Source organism: Aythya fuligula, chromosome 1, assembly GCF_009819795.1.
Source record: "Aythya fuligula isolate bAytFul2 chromosome 1, bAytFul2.pri, whole genome shotgun sequence".
NCBI classification, from domain to species: Eukaryota; Metazoa; Chordata; class Aves; order Anseriformes; family Anatidae; genus Aythya; species Aythya fuligula.
The window spans coordinates 175,419,509-175,442,110 of record NC_045559.1 but is presented as its reverse complement, the minus strand read 5'-3'; the positions used below and the strand labels follow the sequence as shown (position 1 = coordinate 175,442,110).

The 22,602-nt window shown below is 37.4% G+C and overlaps 1 protein-coding gene across 1 annotated transcript in view; it reads left to right on the top strand.

The window, feature by feature from the left end:
- Positions 1-22,602, top strand: part of VWA8 (von Willebrand factor A domain containing 8) — a 192,823-nt gene that overhangs the window by 7,192 nt on the left and 163,029 nt on the right. The window contains exons 2-4 of the mRNA XM_032186011.1: positions 2,271-2,348; positions 12,701-12,831; positions 14,463-14,573. Coding sequence (XP_032041902.1) covers positions 2,271-2,348; positions 12,701-12,831; positions 14,463-14,573 — 320 coding nt within the window. The remainder of the gene's footprint in view (positions 1-2,270; positions 2,349-12,700; positions 12,832-14,462; positions 14,574-22,602) is intronic.

Sequence of the window (22,602 nt, the reverse complement as noted above, 5' to 3'; positions counted from 1 at the left end):
GAATGGTGAGAAAATAAACTGGCACTAATTTCCTGAGGATATCTCAGGCAACCTGCTCTTTTTAGAATGTTAAAATTCTTCCGAGCTGAGCTAATGAGAGAGGTGTCAATTTTTTGCAGGAAGCAGTGGGCCTCTAGGATGCTTTCCTCAACTCGGAGGCATTTTGGTAAACCCTTCAGCTGTTTCCCAGTGCGAAGGAATGGATGGAGCTGCAGCAGAAGAAAGGGAATGGGAGGCGATGCCTGTGCTGTAAAATAGTATTTCTTGGTTTAAAACTTAAGAGAAGTGGACGAAACCCTGGGAGTGTCAAAGCCTACAGTGTCTCTTAATACCTGTGGTGGATGTGTTTTTTCTCTGGCAGCTCTCTGGGTTAAATTTAATTTAATTTAAAATATGTAAGAGTTCACAGAACCTGCTCCAGGCAGGGAGAGGGGTGGGGACTGCTTGGTGCCACTTGGCCTTAGGACCAGGGATGGACCCTTGGCTGCCATTTACATGGCAGCATTGCTGTTGTGTCCCACTTTCTGGAAAGCCATTTGAGCACTGGATCATTGCATAAAATGTGGGAACAACCACCAACAGGCCATCTGCTGTCAATATTTTATAGAAAAAAAAATGGTGGGCTAAGTATTTGGGCTTGGGGGGGCTACATAAAAACCCAATTGCAGGCATATATGTCTGGCTGCGAATCCCAGTCTCAGGGGCATGGTTGAGCACTTAAATTTGGGAGTAAGTCACCTGCATTGCTTTCTTCATGGCTTCCTGTTTGTTGCTGTAGGTGATGCCTCGCTGGCTGTATGAACCTAGTCCTACATGTGTAGTGTTTCCTATGGGTGGTGTGGATAGCATCAGAGCATGAATTCTCAGTCCTGTGAGATCTGTGGTTACACCTGGGTATACCAGTAACGAACTGCATTGGAGTGCACAAGTATAGTCACTGGTGATTGAAAGGAGAGCCACCGTATGCATGGCAGCAGTTTTGGTTGCCTCTGTTGGTTTGGACAAGCTTCCTCTTCAGCATCACCCTCTCTGTTTCCAGCATTAGCCTTCTGAACTCATCGACTCCTTAGGTAGTGCTGGACCCAGGCAACTGGAAGCTGCCTCCTCTTGGATGCTGCCGGACAAAATAACAAAAGGATTTGTGGAGTTGGATCTTGTTCACGGGCTACGTCTTTCCTATGTCCCGTTTCTCAGAAAAACACAAGCATAAACAGTTCTAAAACTTGGCCTCAGTTCATGGAAAGGTGGTGTAATCAGAGTGCTGTGGCAAAACTGCACCCAGAGCACAGTCACTGTAATCCCCTCCATCCTCACTACAGTGCCTGTTAGGCAGTGAAGGTGGCGTTATCTCCAATAACAGGAATGGCAAAAACATCGTTTTTTCTGGAGTCATCTTAGCTTTGTGGTCTTAATGCTTCAGAACTTGTTTGCATGGCCCAGATGGTCTTGAAAAAAAAAAAAATGAAAACTTTGAGTTTGTTACCACTCTGCAGCTCATTTTCTTGGCCTCGTGGGTTTTGGCTGTAGTGATGTTTTTCTGTGTGACCACTGCCTTCTTGGTGCTCGCCCATTTCCTGGCTGCAAACTAGATTTCAGTTCTGATTTCCATGAGAAAGTACACAGGGCATGCCTTGCGATTGAATTGGAGCCTGCCAGTGCAGAAAGACAGATAAGACAGGCAGGTCCTAGTAAGTGGCCAGTAAACAAAATGGCGGGTACTTTAGTGCTAGTGAAATCCAGAGCAAGACATGCTCAAGACCTCTCAGACCCTGAAAAGGTGCCAAATTCTACAGCTGCGTAGTCAGGGAGTGCAGGAAGGGCCCATTGGTATGAATATATTGTTTTGTACCTCCAAGAGACACCGTTTCAGGCTGCCTGAATACCCAAGAAAATTATCATCCCTAGAAGTTTTTCTCAGTGCTATTTCTGGAGCCAGACAAGGATTTCATTTAAAGAAGTCAGCAATGGTATCTGGAAGAGGGTTCTTTGGCGAGTTTGACTTCCATAGCTCCCAACAAAGTAAGTTATGGTTATAACAATTAAAGGGAAAAGCTGAGGAACATTAATTGAATGTAAATTCTACGTGTACCTGATCTATCAAGAGACAGCAGAGCCTAATTAGTTCTCAAACACTTTGGAGGCTGCTCTGTGAATACATAATCAGCCTTACAATAGCAGGTTTATGTTGTAAACTTAATATAAACATATTTTACCCTTTGCAAGTTTCTAGGAAATACAAGGCTTTTTTCTCTCTCTGTTTTATTTTTTAGGTGATGCTGTCACTATTGGAGATGTGTCCTTTAAACTCAAAACACCGAAGAACCCAGAACTTGTTCCACAGAACTACAGTAAGAATCTGTTTTCCATGTGAATTGGTATCGAGGCTTTGTTCTAACAACTTTTACATCTTCTAAGCACCCCACTGACTTTACTGAAATTATCTAAGAAATGTGTTTTGAAAAAGCATGCACAATGGGGAAGGCTATCTTTACTGAGTACATATAACCTATATAACCTGCTATAACCCTTATTTTGAATCCCTTAATTTTTACTGTAAGTTGTCGCGTTAGTCAGTGGGATGGTAGAAGGACTCATGTATGCTTACATATTTTCTCATCCACCAATTTCTTCTAAAAATACTACAGTAATCTCAAACTGATCATAAAACTGTGGCAGTTTAAGATTATTGAGATTAAGATTATTATTCAGTTGCAACATGATTATATTTCTTAGGAGTTTTCTGCTATATGAGAGATGTATGAGATTTTTCTACTGTGATATTTAGTATTTCCAGATTTTCATGTTATTGTTGTAAGCAAATGATCTTCAAAATCCATCAAGTTGATGAGAAGTCAGTAAAAAGTACAATCACACACTAAAAAAGTACAATCAAATACTTAGCCAAAGTCATTGCTCACTATGCAAAATAGCAATGTGCCTATGTATACTTACAATCGATTCACATTATGTTTTGGTACCTTATTAAAAAATACCAACTGTTCATAGCCACCTGTATTTCCTCCTCTTTGTTTGTTGAGACTACACACATCTGAGCTTTTTCTTTTTGTACTGTGGATCGGTGAATGAGTCAGGCTTTGGTTGTGGCATCTCCTAGCGCAGTACGGGCCAACTCTTTCCTGTGGATCCAAAACGGTCACTTACTATTTCACATATGGATGTCTAAAACAAAATAAAACAACAAACAAACAAACAAAAGCAACTGATTATTCCACCCAGATCAATTTTCAAATCAAACCCAAGCACACGTGCTATTCTAAAGGGGTACGTAGGTCGTACACTATGTTTAGAGATGGCCACACGCTGAGAAATCCCAGGCCCTGTTCTTACTGGGCCTGCAAGTTCCTACAGCTTGAGTGTAGTCGTTCACTTCAAGTGAATTTGCTTTCCAACATGTCTAGATTAATTCCATGACGTTTGAGGAGGACACCAAGAAAACTGCAGGGTGATTTGGGGTGTGTGTGTCTGTTTTGTATTTTGGATGGGAAGGTGGGTAGTTCTTCTTGTGTTTTGGGGTACAGGTGTGCAGCGAGTGCTCCTGGCACTGGGTCAGAAAAGGCAGGAGCTGCCGCGTGGAGGTTTATATTGTTGCATTCTTAGGTAATAGTGCCAAAGTTCATCAGACATTCCTTGTTTTGTAATAACTGTGGGTTAGTAGACTTGTGTTACTATTGCCGTGTTTCAACTAATTCCTTAACTATCCTCTTTGAGAAATGCAGTCCTTCGTCCTGAAGCGAATCTTTCTGCAACTTCCTTGCACTTAGGATAAACTTCAGGTGCATAAATAATAAATGTGTATTGACCTGTTTGTCTTTCGAGAAGTGTAGCAGGAACAGCAAAAAGGAGATTTAATTTGTGTTCAGTCAGTGATTAGTTTGAGGCCTGCCAGACAGCTCTGCACTGGGGCTGGGGACTTCTTCCCTCTAATTCCCAGAGGCACGAGGCCATGACACTTTCCTGCCAGGTGATGTAAGGTACCAAAGATGTCCTATGGCGTGTGTCACTCCTTGTTTTTACAGGGTAGCCCACGGAGAAAGAGTTGCTGTTTTAGACTGTACTAATACTTCCCATACCTTGTGAGCTCCCTAGGAACATGGCCAAACAGTTGAGAAATGCTGCTCTGTGATACTACTTTTTATAGCCTCTCAAACTATAAACTATAGGGTTTTTTTTTCATCACTGTTTCCTATGCTTATTTTATCATCCTGATCACAAACGAAGTACATTGGATCAGAGTACTCATTGACCTGGACAACCATTTTTCTTATTTACATTTCTTTTGTGTTATTTTGCTTTCTGATTTTCTGTGCTGTACCAAATGTGTTAATTTTAACAATGCCTCTCTGCCTTCCACTTTTCCATACCTTGGCAGTCCTTATTACATGCTTTGGTAAATCTGTGCTTTCCTGCAACATAAATGTTAGCTCTGTGTGGCAACAACAGCATCTCTTTCAGTTCTTTGGACTGGAAAAGTAAGAGTGTGAAAACATGGTAGAATCAAATCAGAAGATTTTTTTAGTTAGTGATTATAAGAAGGAAAAAGTGGTTGAAAACTAGTTTCAGTTTCGTGAAACTGTACAAATTTATGGGATTTTAGCTAAAATCTGTTTCTACAACTAAAAGTGAAATTTATTAGCAAATATTGCATGTATTATTAGTTGCTTCTCTTGTAAGGTAATCATAATTGCAAGAAGCCTGTCATGCTTGAAATATTGTTGTTCATCCGTATTCACGTACTTAATAGTATGATTATTTCAGGTATATGGTTTTGCTTATAAATCTAAGTATTAAAGTAGCTAAATGAAATCAAGTAAAATCAATTTCTAATACTTCGGTACTTTTTTTTTTATTTGTGCAGTTTCTATTTAGGAAATTTTTATACTTCAATTGTTAAGTTTTATATTTATTTAGTATGGAGAACAAAGTTTACTCCCTTAGTGAAATTCAGTTGATTATATTGATGCCGTGTAAATTTTATCTTCCTTGTGAGGCATTTAGAGAGTATAAGCATTACTTACAGAGCATGTTTTTTAAGTGAGTTTTTGGTTTACTGTGTGAAAGATCATGCTGTAGATACAGGATGTCTTGGTGTAAAACAAATTAACTTGCATATTTGTGCTCATCTGTAAACTAATATGTCCTATCTTTTAAAATGCTTTAATAGTAGCTAATACTGAATTTCAAATGATCAAGATACTTACCTCAATTCCTTTAAACTAATACTAGGAATAGTTTGACCACCCAGGTAAGTGGGAAATTCCCCTGAAGATGTCTGGAGTCACTTAGCCCTTGTAATGTTTGCAAAGGAGAAAGAACTAAGAGGAGGGAACTGAGGCAGTTAGAGTTCATTTACTGGTACTGCAAATAACTCCTATCTAGCTCATCATATGTGTAGGGTAAGCTTCTGCTCTTGCTATTCTGCCAGATAATAACTATGGTAAAATTCAGTAATGTTGGAAGTGCATATCTATAATTTACAGTGAATTTTAGGGATGTTATAACTTATTCTATACTCAGCAGTATTATTCTAGGCTTAAAAACAGCCTTAGGAATCTGTAAAAATAAAATAAAATGCTAACACAATAAGGAACATTAATGTATTAAGTACCTACAAAACCCTGGCTTTGTCATTTTGTCACATAATTGATACCAAAATACTGTATTCTTTGTGTTACCAAATTAAACTGATTTTTTAAAGTCCTTTTTTGAACCTTGTTACATTTTATAGAAACGCATAGGATGTGTGCTGCTGGTTACCTTCTGTTTTCATGTCCTTGGTTTTTAGGCTTATGATAGGTATGTACAGCCTCACTACGGAGTGCTCCATTATGTACGTTAATATAAAACATTAATTTGTTTTGCTATTGTCAGCCAATGGCTTTTTCTTGGAAGATAATAATTAAAGGTACATAAAATCTAAATTGTTCTTATTTCTTTTTATAAGTGACAAGTAAAAATGAGTCATACACAAGGGAATTTTGTTAATGGGGCTTCTGTCGTAACTATGTCTGACAGTCTGGAAAGCGGGCACTTATTTTTCTCTGCTTGTTCTTTTATCAGTTAAAATAAAACCTACATTTTTTAAATCTCACTGTGCCTGAAAAGCATGATAATTTCTTTCATTATACTTTGGAGAAACTTTTGTATGGCTTTCCATGACGGTTTAGATCTAAAATCGAATTATGAGAATGCAAATTATTATTTATTTTTTTTAAGGTTGAGTTCATCTCAGTGCACTGCTTTCGTTAATGGTTTCTGGAAATTTTATGAAAATGATGATGTACCTGATATTTCGTGTTTATTAATCTTGACAAAAAAATTCCTAGCATAGCTCTTCCAGTACACTTTGTTCGATGACAGTGGATCCTCGTTAGGGCAGGAAATGTGGCAGTGTGTTCGGCTGCAATGCCACGTGGGCTCCGCTCTCTGAGGGTGCAAATGCATTTGGGAATTTGGTTGAATACCTATTGCTGATAACTTTGTTGAATTGTGAAAGGTTAGTTTCAAAGAAATAGTGGTTTTATGCCATATGTTAGGAGTCTGAGCCTCTTCCCCTCAGAAGTGAAATGCGTGTATACCTTAAAGGGTTCAGCACTTCTTACTTGAGTGATAAATCTTAGTAGTTTGGTCAGTTGAGATATATGGGAGGCTTGGTAACGTGAGGAATTTAAACAGAAGGTTTTTGCATATAGTAAAGAAATACAAGAAGAAAATAGCACTAAATGGAATTATGTGGTTGAAGGGGATTGTTTTAATGTTGAGGAAATCAGGGCTATTTCTGTGTAGTAGGATCAGTGGTGTCAGCAGCTTCTTTTTTTTTCTGCTTCGTCTGAAAGCTCAGAATTGCCTGAACATTAAGATGCCTCCGTGTCCTTGTCCCAGAACGGTATGCACCGCTCGCAGAAGCAGAGAACAAGTGTGTGTGTTCAGTTCTTGCTCGACGGAGCCTCAGCTTTGTGCTGGAATGTGCCTTTCTCCTCTCTGTTTACTTTAAATCTGCAAGTTGCTGAATGCAACACATTACCGAGACAGGTTGGATTGCAGGGTGACTGTAATTTCATGTTAACAAAGATCTTTGTCATTACTTTTCTTCTTTCCTAGCAGAAGGAAAGATGTCTCTTGTCAGAGATGGTGATTATTTCAGCACTTAGTTTTCCTGTAGGCTTGCAACTGATATGCTACTTGCCTCTTAGCACCTAACCAAGAATCTTTAGGGCTTTTTTGTCAATAAAGCTCTGAATGTTTTGCACCATTATCCACATTTTGTCTATACCAAAAGTGATGCAGAGGGAGACAAATGGGCATAGAAACCTTCAGCAAAGGTCTGGGTGCAACTCAGAACCTTGTGTAGACTGTCCCTTGTGCCTCAGAGCAGGGTGAGCTGCATCCGAACCATTCCTGGTAGTTATTTGCCCTCTGTATTCTTACAGTGTGCTATCAGTGTAGATTCCAGAACCAGTCAACCAAAGAATTGCATGAATTGCTCCAAAATCAATAATTCTTTTGTGTGGGGAAAAAAAATATGTTTTGATACTACATTTAGACCTTTTTGGACACACTTCTAATTCATTGGGGTTCCCTCTGTCTACCATAACCATGATGTTCAGATTACTTTTTCTCTTTGCTGCATCTTGCATATTGGAAAACAATTGTTAAGATTTTCATTCATTTCTTTTCTAGGCTGAATTCCAGTAGCTTTACCTTCCCCTTGTCTTCTAAAATTTCTAGACGTACTTCTAGGTCTTTTCTAGAATTACTTGAATGTATCCATGCTGGATTGAGCTCTTGCACTCAAAAGCAGACATGATATGGTCCTCAAGCTGGACACTGAGCTACAGATAACTGCTCTGGCTGTGTATTTTCTGACAAATTGTACATCCAGCTAAGAAAAGTTTCATTTATAGAACCACAGAACCATTAAGTTTGGAAAACCCTTCCAAGGTCCAACCATCCCCCTACTACCAGTGCCACCCATTAAACCATGTCCCTAAGCACCATGTCCAACCTTTCTGTGAACAGCCCCAGGGACGGTGACTCCACCACCTCCCTGGGCAACCTGTCCCAGTGCCTGACAGCTCTTTCTGAGCAGAAATGTCTCCTCATTTCCAACCTGAACCTCCCCTGCTGCAACTTGAGGCCATTCCCTCTGGTCCTGTCACTGGTTACCTGTGCGAAGAGGCCGACCCCCAGCTCCCCACCCCTTCCTTTCAGGTAGTGCATGTTTGTATGTCACTAAGAGAAACTTAATCTTTTGAATCCCATTCAGTGTTCTTTCGATAAAGATGTTTGATTTTACATGATTCCTTTATATTCCCTTTTCATTTATACTCAAATGGAGACAATGATCTGCCTATGTAGATCTTACACATTCCCGTGAAGCAGTCAGCTCAGAGGAATTAATGATAAATAGGTTTACAGTCTTATCCAGGGAGGTAACTTCCCCCTTTCCAAGCCCCTGCAAAGACTCCCAACTTGTTTCTCTTCCACCGCAAGAACAAAAATTGTTGGAATGAAGGCCGTTTCCATGAAAAGTTTACGAGGAAAAATAGTATTCCAATGAAAACTGACTGTGATGCAGCCGCATTGTGAGGCTTTGAAAACTCCTTGGGTTTATTGCAGCAGCGTAAAATTGGAAGAGCAGCAGTGTTTTCCTTGTAAAGTGCTAAATGAAAGCAGCTGAAAGCAGGCCACACATGAGAGCCTTTCTCTTCGGCTCAGCCACCCTGCCTTCTTCAGTGTGCTGGGTACCGCATACTCTTCCTTTATGCTCCTTCTAAATGACAAAGTTGTGAAATGCATCTTTGACTATTTTCCTTTTAAAAAATATGTTTATGTTTTAGACAAAGACCTTCCTTCTTGTCCCCTGCTTCTTCCACCATATTTTAGAGTAACCACCCCCCTACACTGGATGTGCTGCAAATGGCTGTGTAAACTGCAGGAACCTGAAGAGAAGGAGATCTTTTTCCTCTCATGAACTTGTGCATCTCCTGAAAAAGAAGAACCGTTCTTGAACTCTCAACATGTGCTATAGCAAAGGTTTGGGTATGCAGTGGTCTTTTTTTATTCTGTTCAAATGGTGCACACTGGTGTCTTCTAAGTGCCTGTTGGCTATTTTGTGATTCACCAAACCAGAGTCATCCAGGGACATGAGCTCTAACATATTATGCATCACATCTGGAATAGATATTCTTGGAAATTGGTTTATTTATGTCTCTATCTGAGCAGTGGGAAGAGGTAGGTGTTTCTGTCATTTATGGGATTTCTTCTGTAGGTGGGACACAACAACTTGCCAGCAGATACTGTCTGCTATCTCCAGTGAATCTTACGGCTTCAGCGAGTGTAGCATATGCCAAGAATTCAAGTATGAGTGAACTGGAAAATTTCCGAGGCTAGCATAGCCATTTCAGTCTTGGTTTTATCAAAAGCTGATTTGTGGATCAAACAACAACAGCAGCTGCTGCATTTCCTGCAAAATCTGTCTAAAACATTTCCTTTATTTGGGGGCTTCTCAATTCCACTTTAGCTGCTCACTTTACAAAATCTTTGTGCAGATTCTGCTAGGTGTTGTTCTTCTTACCACACGTGAAGCAGTGGTATAATGCCATTTCTTTCCCCGGCCATCCTCAATGCATAGGAATAGCAAACTGTAGCACTGACTACTCTTCTGCATGTGCCAGATGGCGTCTTTGAGAATACGCTGTAGAGGCTTCCTACGCACCACCCTGCAGATTAAGAGTATGGGGCCAGCTACTCAGCTAGTGCAAATCAGCAGAGTGCCACTAAACAGCTTGTGCAAACCCCGTTTGCATTAGATGTTATCTGACTCATGGGATAATTAATAAAAACTGCTGTAATATACATGCTGATGCTTTTTTCAGCTAATTTGCCTTGTCTTCGAAATGTCATAGAGAATGATTATGTGCCTCTTGCAGTAAAGTTAACATCGAGCACTTGAACAGAGAGAGTTTCTTTCAAGTTGTATTAGACTGAAAAGCTTTGCAATGCAGATACCACAGTAAAAGTAATCTAAATATATAGAAATAATATAAGGTACTGCATGTGTACATCTGATGTTTCTTTAGAAATGTGCTCTGTACTTTGGAAATAGTTTATGCAGTATAGACTGTATGCGCAAAGGAAATTTTATATTTTCCTGATTTTAGAAGGAAATAACTGGAAAATTGAAGTAGGGTTAATATATTGGAGACGTACAGATATTGTACGTCAGAGTAGAAGGAAATGAAAAGTGGAAGCTGCTGTCATGGAAGATCACTTTAGGAAATGCTTTCTTTGAATTCCCGGCATTATTCCTAGCAGACTTCCTTTGAGTGAGTTTGCAAATGGGCAGTGTGCTGGTGGTGTGAAACGTATTAAAAACGTATTATGATTGATTCAGCTGTAACCTGTATATGTGAAGAATGATTTGAATGAAGAAGCAATGAAACTACTTCCTATTAACTGTATCAATGAGGCATTCTGTCTTTTGTGACTTTTTACCCAAAAGCAAGGTTAGGAAAGCACAATTGATTTTTTATTTTTAAAGTGGCATTTTGCATATTTATATTTCAGAGCACATTTGTGCTGTTTAACCAAGAGAATATAAGTGCACCGAAATGCATTAATGTTTGCAGGGGGGTGGTCATGTTCCTGAGACTTAGATTTTGAATGCTGTGTGCTTATGCTCTCTTTTACACGCCAGTTTGTCTTGCAGATGCTGCTGAACGTTCTTAAATCCTGTTTCTATTTATGGTGCCGCTTTTAAGCTTGACCCGAGTTTTTTCCTGAGGCCATCCTAAAAATAAAAAAGATAGCTACACGTATTAATGGGAAATACACCAGAGGCGTTTGTTGTCATGCTCTGTCAATGCTTCCAATGCATGACTCTTGACATGAAAGAATTCAGTGTTTCAGTAAGATTTGCAAGCTTATTTGTCCAATTTAGGTAATGTAACCTTTTTTTTTTATAACAGCTGCTACAAAAATGCCCTAGAGGCATGCACGGTGTATTCATACAACAGGTAGAAGTAATAATGAACGTGCCTTCTCAGTGAGATCTGATTGCAATTTTAATGGTACCTTTAATAAAACACTTATTTGTGTGGTGCTTTTCAAATTACCATACTTCTAAAGCAGCAAAATTTGGACAGAGCAGTTCTAATGTGCTCCATTAGCCTTTATTTCGTGAGAAATATAGATAATAAGAACTTCCTTAATTTTCGGAGAATTTAACAAAGGAATATGATGTTCTCTGTGAGGCACCTATTTGCATTTGGCCTATGGTGCACGTGATGTGCATAGTTTTGGGGAAAAACAGTATTGCAGAGAGAAGAAGAAAGTATTCTTACATTCATAAAATTTTACCACACCGACATAAGAGAGAACAGGATGTTCAATAATCCTGTGCAGGTTAGTGACAGCTGTTTAAAAACAAAACAACCTGAAATGTTTATTTAGAATTAAGGTGATAATCTTAACACATGGATTGCTTGTTTATGTGTGTGTTATTTCTGTTCATATTGGTGGTAAGGATATGGTAGATTTCACTGGGAGTGGGAGAGGATTTCTAGTGGTTTTCCTGAGTGACAGATCAATGTCTTCACTTAAAATGTTTGATAAAGTTTTCCTTTGTCACCCTTATGCTTGAAGAATCCTACTTAAACCTCATAAAATCTTTGTACTTTTTCCATGGTTATACAAAAATGAATTTTGGTTCTGATTCACAAAAACATAGAAGTGAATTTGAAACCTCATGAGTCGAAGGTCACTATTGCTTGCCGTCTTTTAACTTTGCCCTTTCCCCTGCCTCAGGAAAGCTAATGTAAAACCAAAGCTTGCTTCTTAAAAATTTGGCTTCTAATTGCAACCAGCAGCAACATTGAAAAAAAGGTAAACAAACAATGATTAATTTGAAGATTTCATCTTCTGCTTCTTTCTCATTGCACTTCAGATGCATCTACAGCATCCCAGGCGCCACCCTCGAAGCCCTAGCTTCAAACCCCATCATTGCTCTTGTCAGATTGTTCTGAAAGCAACCATATATACACAGGCATAAATAAACCTCCCTCCTGGCTTGCTTGTGTTCTTGCTCTCCTCCCGTGCTAGTTAGTGCTTTTTGCTCATTCCTGAGACGTGTAATGTAAGCAGGAGTGCAGTTGTCTTTTAAGGAAGTAGCAAGTTAATTTTCAGGATATATTTAATCTATTTAATGTGATGCAAGCGGAGTATTTGCTTTTTTGAAGTTCATGATTCACAGAAGCATTGGGTTATAGGTTGGATGAGCCTTTTACAAATCATTAATAGCTTGTCTTTATTATACAAAACTGATGCTGACAAGTCTTTGCATTGATGAGCTCAGTGTGAAATGAGGATCAACAACTTTTTTGTTTTATTTTTACTTTTTTAAAGGGGGAAGTTGTGCAGAGAGAAAGGCAGTGGGTAAGATAGGTATATCAACTGTGATGTAAACTAAGTAGTAAATGTAAACTAATAAAACTGATAAAACTGACGTAAACAATACAAACTGTGAGTGGAATCCCTGGCTCTTCAGTTATCTAGCTTTAGGGTGACACATATTTATGTCTTTGTTTTTGTTTTGGAGATAAGAACAAAAAGATGTATAAATGGCCAGGTATCTAACACGTTTGGAATTAAATATGTTCTTATCTTTATTTTTCTTTCCAAGTGACGGATTCTTTGGCCCAGTCTGTGATACAGCATTTAAGATGGATAATGCAGAAAGATCTTCTCGGCCAAGATGTCTTCCTTATTGGTCCTCCTGGGCCCCTCCGGCGATCTATTGCCATGCAGTATCTGGTATGTATGTTGGTTTAAATTCATGGAGAAATAGTCATTCATGTCAGTTAGATGCTCTAGCCAAACTCTGGTTAGAAAGTCTTAACAGCAAGCAGTTCTAGAAGGTAAATAACTTTTTCCATAAACATGCTTTCTGGAGTTTAGTTTGTTTTAGATGAATAGAAAGTACAGACATTTTAATACATATTTTTCTGTCTAAACTCCAGGGGAAAAAAAATAGTTGGAAAACTGTGTTACCATATGCTATCACAAATGGAGAAACAGTTTGTTCTAGGCATTATGTATGTTAGATTAAGTTATCTGCCTGCTGTTACAGACAACAAATCGTTTTTGCTTCATTGTATAAAAAAAGAAATGAAGGAAAGGATTTAGGAGAGGAGTGTTCTGAGTAACATTTGGGAACAGTTATCATGAGTGATTAGGAAGAGGAGACGCGTGTATGATCCGCTCATGGAATGTGGGAAGCGCTTGCCTACATCCATCTGCATGAACCATGGCAGCACCATGTGCAAGATTTCACATTTAAGTCACTGGTGCCCTTAAATGATCGGGAAGGGGAGCAGCTGTCTGTCCCAAAAGATGATGTGGGTCGGGTTTTTTCTGCCATAAGCTCTGTCCAGACTCTGGTTGGGCAGAAGGATCACAAACGGAGGTGCCCCCCCCCCCTTTTTTTTTTGTTTTCATATTACTCATAACAACAAAAAAAGATTGTACCTACCTGCATTATAGAGGGATCGGTGGCTTTGTAACCTAGCAGGTACAGAAAAAATGAAAATGAAGTAGTTCTGTTTTTTTCATATTTTTGCCTTTTTTTTTTTTTAACAACTATAATTAAAAGCTGTCTCTAAAGAGAGATCTGTTTCTTATACCTTTAGCTGAGTGGTAAGGGCTAAGGGTATTTCAGCATGAATCTGTTTCCTAGCAGAATATATGGTATCCCAGATATAGAAGTAGCAGGAACATTGGGTATAAATGTGTGTTGTGTTCTGTTTGTTTGTTTTTGCTTTAAGGTAGAAAAATCTAAGTATAGCTCCTACTGAGTCAAAATTAAAAAAAAAAAAAATAATCTGAAGATTGAAGATTCACCATTTTGAAACAGACTATGATTTTACAGAAGTAAACTTCGTGGTGTGATACTAAGGGCAGATGGGATGAGAACAATATCACACATCAGTGTATTGACAAAGTATGTGCAGGTAATAATCACACCCATGTAACAGTACAAGTATTACTGAGCAGTAATAGAATTGAAGCTTTTGAGATTTATGGAAATCTTCTGATTTCTATTCATGACTTGCAGATGCTGATTGTTTTTCAGCATCCAGAAAATTAGCTTAGAGGACTTTATAGATGTTCAGTTGAACAGCTATATAGCTGGTTATTATATTTTTAGAACAGGTTTGGGGAAAATAAATTTTATTGAGCAGAAATTCAGGCCATTTTGTTTGAGGCAGAACACACTGTAAACATTTTAAAAATAAGAGATATTAGATTTTGTTCAGAGTTATTTCAGATCACCGTGCTGCTGCCTAGAGCTCTTTTGTACAATTACACCATTAGGCCTATTGTTATAGCTCACTTACTGCGCTTACAGTTTTATTTTTGTAATAACCTCTGAATGTTGTCCATAGGAACTAACAAAGCGGGAGGTTGAATATATTGCGCTGTCAAGAGACACCACAGAAACAGACCTCAAACAGCGACGAGAGATCCGAGATGGCAGTGCTTTTTATCTCGACCAGGCAAGTTGCAGTCGTGCACCACTGAATTTTTGTTTGCAACTAGTTTGAAGGAAATAACGATTTAAATGATGAGACCTTATTATATGTTTTACAAAATGACTGATGTGTTTCTGATGTAGTTAGAAAGTCTCATATAACGCTCTTGATCTTGTTGTTAGTGAAAATGTTACCTTTACCAAAGTCCAAGATTACTCTCTCTTGTAGGAGTAACACAGGGCTGTCTTCTTTTATTTAGGTTGAATTAGGGAGCCTGTTTTTTTCATGTGCTTCAATAACAAGCACTGAAATCTATTCTGTGCAAGCTAGGCTGTTGTTTCACAAGCACTTCTCTTGGTATATCTCTTACCTAACAGCTGTAGCACGTCAGATGTATTTCTAAAATAAATCTTTTGATCTAGTTTAATTGAAAGAGTCTAGTTCATGTATGTTAAGACTGCTTTGTGTTGTGAAACCCAAGCACAGTAAATAGAGACTTGATTCAGAAGCTCACTTCTGATCTAGACTGAAATGATAATTTAAGTACTCCTGCTATCAGTATTTCCCCAACTCATCAGCTCATTTAGTACAACCACAGAGTGACTTAGGTTAGGGAAGATTTCTGTTTGTCAAAGAGAAATGTCTTTATTTCTGTCTCTTATCAATGTCACGTCTCCCTTTTGATTATGCAGGTAAAATATATACTTTGTTTAGAATGTCCATCTTCCTAGATACCTAATATTTGTATACAAGTTAGGTGCCTAAATCATTAGAGCGAGTCAGTTTCTCTTATGTAGTGTGAATTTAAATGTGTTATCTAAAGAAGTTTTCTGTTGTTAGTACTATAGAGGCTAATGATATCACCATCATATGAGTGATTTGTGGGTGGAAAGTAAGATGGGAGCAGAAGAGGAAAGCAAGCATAGAAGATCTATTCTCTGTTAAAGAAATATTTTCCCCTTTCTAAAAAGACATAAAAATAGAAATCACATAGATCTTTCTCAGCACCACCAACGTTTAAGTAGATTTTAATGAAACCACAATAAAATGACTATGAATGACGGACGATCCTCAGATTGAAGGATAACAACTTTTTTTAGTTACTTCTGGGACTTCAAATTATTTCATGGTTATCTGGAAATACGAGGGTTGCGCAATATGAGATAATTTAAAGTACTGCACTGTGAATTAGGGCTATAAATGACTTCTCATTTACCAGAGGATGAGTTCATTCGTGCAAACTGGGGGGTTAACTCAGTAACTAATATGAGCTCCATGACTAACTGCTGTTATGGACAGTCTTACTCTCGTGTTTACTACAGGATAGTTCAAGTAAATTTTTCCTCAGGGTAAAAGTATTAGTTAATTTCAAATTTATACAAGCCACTGTTTTACGGACCTTACAAACCTCAGCAAGATGTGAGATAATCTGTTAACTGTGTATTTGTGTGAAGATTTGTATCCCAATGTAAATATGAAGTTGTTTGCTTCGCTTTGTACAAGCTGTTTTGAATTACCTCACTTCAGTAAGAACACTCTGTAAAGATTATCTTTCTAAGGTAAAGGCCTAAGATTACCGATCTCCTTCTATCTGTTGGACATTTGTAGTTAAAAGGCTTTTACCAGAATCCAGCATAGCATTTCAGACTAGGATTTTCTTTTAGCAAGATACCAAGTAAACCAGTAGGAATCATGTAAGAATCTTCAGTAGGAATCTTCAGCTCGTAAGACACTCACCACACATAATAATCTTATGGATCTTTAAGTTCTGAGGGGAAAGTAAATCATTGATATTTAGATGAATACATTTTAAATACTAGAAACATGAAACACGTACCTGATAGTGATGTTCTAGCTGAAGTTTTCTAGCCCTCCATTTTAATTAAAGATACATAAAGTATGGTACGTAGCTTTATTTAGAACCATCACAGATCTAGTTATATCTTAGTAATATCAGGGAATAAAGTTTTACAGGTTACACAGAGGTTGAATTTTAGTTCATTTAATAATTTGAAGGTTTTCAGGTGGCAATTACCAATTCAAAGCATTACAGAAGCTAGACACTACTTTTCTTTAAACCACAGACCACAAATGGTTTCAAGACAAAGAAGGTAACAGTTGGTAGCTTTAAAAAGTTACTCCTGAACGAGCTTGGATTGTTTCCATTGCCATAGAAGAGCTAAAGAAAAGGTGAACTTACACAAGAGACTGAAGATACAAGCTATGCTTTTCAGAGTAATACACCATTTCCTTTCCTGTGGAATTGCATTCTAGCTGCTCATGACACCAAAGAGAAGACAGCAAAGCTTAAAAGTCTTCTTTTCCAGAATGTCCTCTGTGTGAATTCTGTGGCTCAAATAAAACGTAGCTGTTAGTTGTCTGAGATAGATGAGCCTCTTTGCCTGCAAGTCACAGTGTAATAATGTAGTTATCTTACACCTTGAATGATAATATATCGTAATGAAAGCTGGCATCTTGTTACCAGAAATAAATTTAATGCAGTGAATCATCAGGTTTGCAGGCCCACAAAGGTTTGCAGAGTTGTCCGTGAGTGATTGTTAAGGGATTATGGTTGTTTATAGCTCTGCATTTAATAGGGATAGATTAAATAGCGTAAACGCGTATCTCAGACGTTTCAAAACATCTGATTTATTTTAACAAGAAGTTACTGAATGTGATGGCAGTAGTTATTTCAGATAGATTTGGAAGATGGTGACTCAAGGGCAGCGACTGAAGTTCTGCATTGACGTGTATATATTGAAGGGCTAGCGCATCACAAATCTCCACAAATCAGCATTTGTTAGTGCTGGAGTGAATCAAATGGGAGAATTTCTGGAGTTATAAAGTTAGAAGAGAGATCTCATAAGAAAAATATGTATTTGTATATATACACATTTCAAAATCAAAAATAAGGAAAACCAAATGAATGACTAGGCACCATTAAAATAAAGGAAAACTTTGAATTATGAAATTCATTCCCAATTGCAATTGTGTAAAATAAAGGATTTAAAATAGGGTAATGGTGAATTATTTGTTTTCATTCAAATACTGACAGAAAGTTCTGTTTTCTTGTCTTTACCATAGACCACTAATTTTGTTTTTTGTCTGTTAATTGGCTGTTAAAAGACACAGAAATTACATTATTGCTTTTACTGAAACAGTATGTAACCTCTTGACTTTGTTCTGTAACTTATTGCATGGGTTAGCTATGTTCATATAGTTAGTTGGATTACTTTTTATTGCTTAAATATTTAAATGGCAGTTTCACATTTAGTTATTGATAAAACAGCTGGTCTTGCACTGTAGCTTTCTGTTTCTTTAGCTCTTTGTACGTGAGCCACCCACTTGATTGAACCAGTGTGGAGATTCTTATTTCAGTCTATCCTGTTTTCAAAATTCACGGAATTAATTTGATATTTGACCTTTTTTTTGCCATTTTTGATTCAGTTTTGCTTTTTATCATGTGTGTACTGCTGTAGAAGCCACACCTCTGGTTTAAAATCTTATTACTACAGCCTCCTATATTTTTAATTGCTGCAACTAAGGAAATCCTACACTAGAAGAATGCAGTGGGTGCAATTGGGAGAGAACCTAAGCCACTTTGTGCTTGAGAGGTGTGTCACTCCAGGACTGTGCCACAGACTGTATTGCCTGGAATGCCTGGTTTGTTTACCCTGCATCTTCCAGCTTTTGTATTAAATGAAACACGCTTCCCAAACACAGAACACTTGGTTATATGCACAATCTTTTCCATTTAGCATAGTTAAACTAGCTGAGGATCAAATAAGTGGAAAAGCATTATATGGTCATATGCTGAAAAATTAAAATATAATGTCATTTTGAATATTTGCTAATTAAGCTGCACACACTGAATGGATAAGTATGTATATTGTGGCCTTTTCTGTGTATACAAAGAGTTAGGCTCAGTATTGATGTATCTTTGAACTAAATGAGCATACTCATTATGACAGAATAGCTTTGCATCCCCCACTGTACCAGCGTCTTAGATTATACAATGATAAAATGCAAAATTGATTGTCAAGATACCAGAAAAGTGATCTTCTGCTATGACTTGAGAGACTTGATGTAGTAATCAATTAAACATCCAGAGTAACAGAAATGACAGCTTAAATTATCCTGTCTGAAAAATGAACATGACATAAAACCCCCTGGAGTAGCACTACACAGAATTGAGTTTGGTTTCTTTTAATCAAAAGAGATCAGAAAGATAATATAAATAAATAAACAAAAGTAAGATGTGAGATTAATTTTTTGAAACTATAGTCACATTTGTGCCTATGTGTGCGTGTAGATACATTTATATGTATATATAGGTATAAACATATCACAAAAACTCTTTTTATACTCTAGCAAAGAGATGGGCAAGAATGATTCATCTGTTTTTTAAAAAAAATGCAGTGAATGCAAACTCTAATTTTGTGATTTGTTAACTTACTACCTTGGAATGCAATGCTCCAGATGTATGAATGTTACTAGTAATTTTCTTCTTCTGACCAGCACTGCAGAGAAAACAGAGAAATACTAGGTAGGAACCAACAGTATTTGGTTGAAGCCATCATTTAACTGGACCTGTTGGGTTAGCAGTTAAGAATCCGGTATTTGATGTAGAAGCCATATGAGATAAATGGCTGTGATGTAGTGTAAGAAATATTAGGATTGTATATTTATAATTCCTTATAGGTTAAAATCTAAGGTGTGAGATTTATTTTTTCTTGTGTTTGTGTCTGTTACGTGCATATTCCATTTCCTTTTCAGCTAGTGTTTCTACGATGCACGAACATACATACACTTTGTAATATGTGGGGTCATAGCATTCACAGGCAACGTGGATTTGATGAGTAGTGCTGTGAATCAAAGTGATTTTCCAGTGACAGTACCTTTATCACTTCTTAGATATCTGTGAAGTACTTAGTTTTCCTTTTTATTCAGCTACTTGTCAGACAGAAAAAATTAAACAACTCATCTCACTTATTACTATCCAGAAGACAAGTGTCATATAGAATGAAGATAAAAAAAAAAAAACACTAGGTTTCTTTGTTTGTAGATAATTGCACTGGCAAATCCTTTCAGAAACTCAGATTGTTTGCTCTTGGGCATTCTCTCTGCCCAACATGCAAGCTCTTCGATGTTCCTGATGTAGACTTACTGTTATCCTAATGAACCTGGTGTAAATTGGCTAAAAGGACCAGATCCTGTCTAAGTAGTGACCTATTCTCTTAGAAATATGGTTTGCAGTCACAGCTTCAAAAACGCCTGCTGTAGTGTTAGCGGAAGAAGTGATGGAAATAAAGCAGATCACTTGATCTGTGGTAGTTCAAAAAAAAAAAAAAAAAAAAAGTGGAGGAAGCTAAAAATCAATGACTAAGAAATAAAAGATTGCTCCAATTCTTGTCACGTTAACATTATTTACGATTTTATCATATGTTGCTTCATTTCCTAGAGTAAACTGTAGCTTAGTTTTGTGGTCTGAACTTCCATTGAATGCAGATTGTTCCTTTTTAGTTGCTTTTCCTTCTGTCTTATGGGATTGAACTGTGAATGAGGTGTTGACTAGTTCAGGCCATTCTTCCTCACTAAAACATTTCTACCTTGGACATCTCAAGTCCCTTTTTCAATACAAACCAGCCTGGCTGATAGTGCTATGGTATACTGTGAATTGTCTTTTTTTTCTTTTTTTAACGAGTAAATAGCAGTATTATTAAAAACAAGTGCAGTCTACCCAGTAATTTTCCTAGCCTCAGAGGAGAAAAAGAAAACACTCAATTGTCACAGCGGGGGAGGTAGACTGAAGAATGATGATATAGCCCCCCACTACAGATGAAGAAAATATTTGAATGATTTGGTTCCTCAGGTACTTTTTTTTGTTTGAATAACCACATTAATTACTACTTTATTGTTTTTAAATAAAACACAAACATCATGTTTTGAACATATATAACTCAGTATATTTGTGGTCTAAATTGTTATGCTCAAAACAATAGTTTATCATATTCTGCAAAGTGGGAAAAATTGTAACAAAAAATAGAATAGACATTCTCAGATGAATAGTAGGTCTGTTTTGAATCTCATCTTTGAATGTCATTATGCATTTGGTATGTTGTTTTTTTTTCAATTAAATGTTACTTTAAAGAACTAACACCAGATTTTCCAAATATTTAAAGAAAAAGGTAACTAAGTTTTTCTAATAAGTTTGGCATTATTGCCTTGAAATCGTTTGAATGTGGTCTTTATTAGCCCTTCTTTTCACTGCTAGATTTTTGTCAATATTTTTATTTTGGAGGAATTATTTTGTTACTTCATTAAGTACTCATCCATCTCAGTGTTGCTCAACTGCTTTCCTGTTTGCTGAACTCCTGAGGGAAAATAGTAACGAAGGACTTAAGCGTTCTAAAAAGTGAACAAATCTATTAAATGATATTCTTTGTTAGAGGCATACCATTAGACATGCTGTTTAACCTCCAGATATTTTTAAAATCTAGTAAAGTAGATTCCCCAATAGGTGACAACTTTATATGCTTCACTGATCTTGACATCTGTCTGTACATCTATCTTTAGACTCTATCTAAATTTGTAGATAATTTCTTGCTATTTCCATACAAGTATTACAGAGAACTTGATGATCTGATTAGTTCCATTAGTTCCATGTCTCCTTAAATGAGTAACCTGAGTCATTTTCAGAGAATTACGAGTCTTGGGCAATACCCTCTTCCTTGCCCAGTAAAACAAGGAAGAAAAGCTTATCGTGTAATCCATTCTGTATCCTTGCCATTTCTTTTCTCGATATCCTTTAGCTGTTGGTTAGTTTTAATGATTTACATCGGAAAGTTTTGATTTTTTTTATATTTAACCCATGGAACAAAATTTAGAAGATACTAATTTTGTCTCAGTTTGGTGGCATTTGTTAGTTTGGTAGGTTACAGGGACTCAAATCAATGCCCGCCCCCCATTGCTGCACCATGAATTTAGTAGTTTAAGTTGTGTTAGCCTGCTGCAGCCAGGCAGCATCATGTTAGCTCAAAACCAGACAGATTTTAGTGTTGTCTTTACCAGATGGCAGCTAAAGATTTTTATTTTTTTTTTAACCATAAGAGACATCTGGACATAGCATTGTCGGAATGTGTGTGAGATACAGGAGTGAATGGAAAGATCTTGGTAGATGAGTTTGTGTGGGATGTTGTGCGGGTGGAGGGAACAAGATACTACACTGGAAGGGACATCTGAAAAGCAGGCTGCAGATGTAGGGAAACCTTACCTCTTCAATTCTCTTGTTCACTGAGGTACTTACTCTGATATTTTTTCCATGCTGTAATATTTGTTGTTGGGCTTGAGATGTCATTACAGGGATCCAGTTTTCAGAGAAAGGGCACTCATCTTCTAAAAAACAAATATTAAAAAAGTATCTCCAGGTAGCTCCTGGAAAAAGAGACACTTTAATTACTAATTACTGCTCATCAATTTTTAGTAGCATTTTTGGAATACAGTTCTGAAACATAGCTTGTACATTTTATTCAAAAAGATGCACAAGTCTGAAAAAGTAAAACCACTTATAGCTCCACTCAAAATCTTCCTCACTGATTTTGGAGTGACCAGAATTTTCTGATTTTATTGTATGCATTTTCTTGAGGAAAAACTTAACAGATTTCAGTGGTGGTATTTCAAACAACACCGTTAAAATTCTTATGCTCTTGCAAACTATTTTGGTTAGTTTTGCAAAACTGTCCATATTTCTCTGGTGTTTGTGCAGTTCAGCATGTGCATTATGTTGAGCTATTTTCTGTCCTTCCTCCCTTTCTGATGTTGTTGAAGCTTGTTCATGTGCTTATACACTGTGATTTATGTCATGAGAGGGGTTCCTGCAGTTGTCACCGCTCAAGCGGAAGAGCTCAGTTGTGCAAAAGACTGTGAAACCCTGTTTAGTGTTGTTTAGTTTCTAAGGCATTTCCGCCTTTAAGGATAAAAATATATTTTTGTGGGTGCAGAATGAAACCAGGGTGAGCAATCTCCATTACATATTTGTTGCACAAGGCCATTG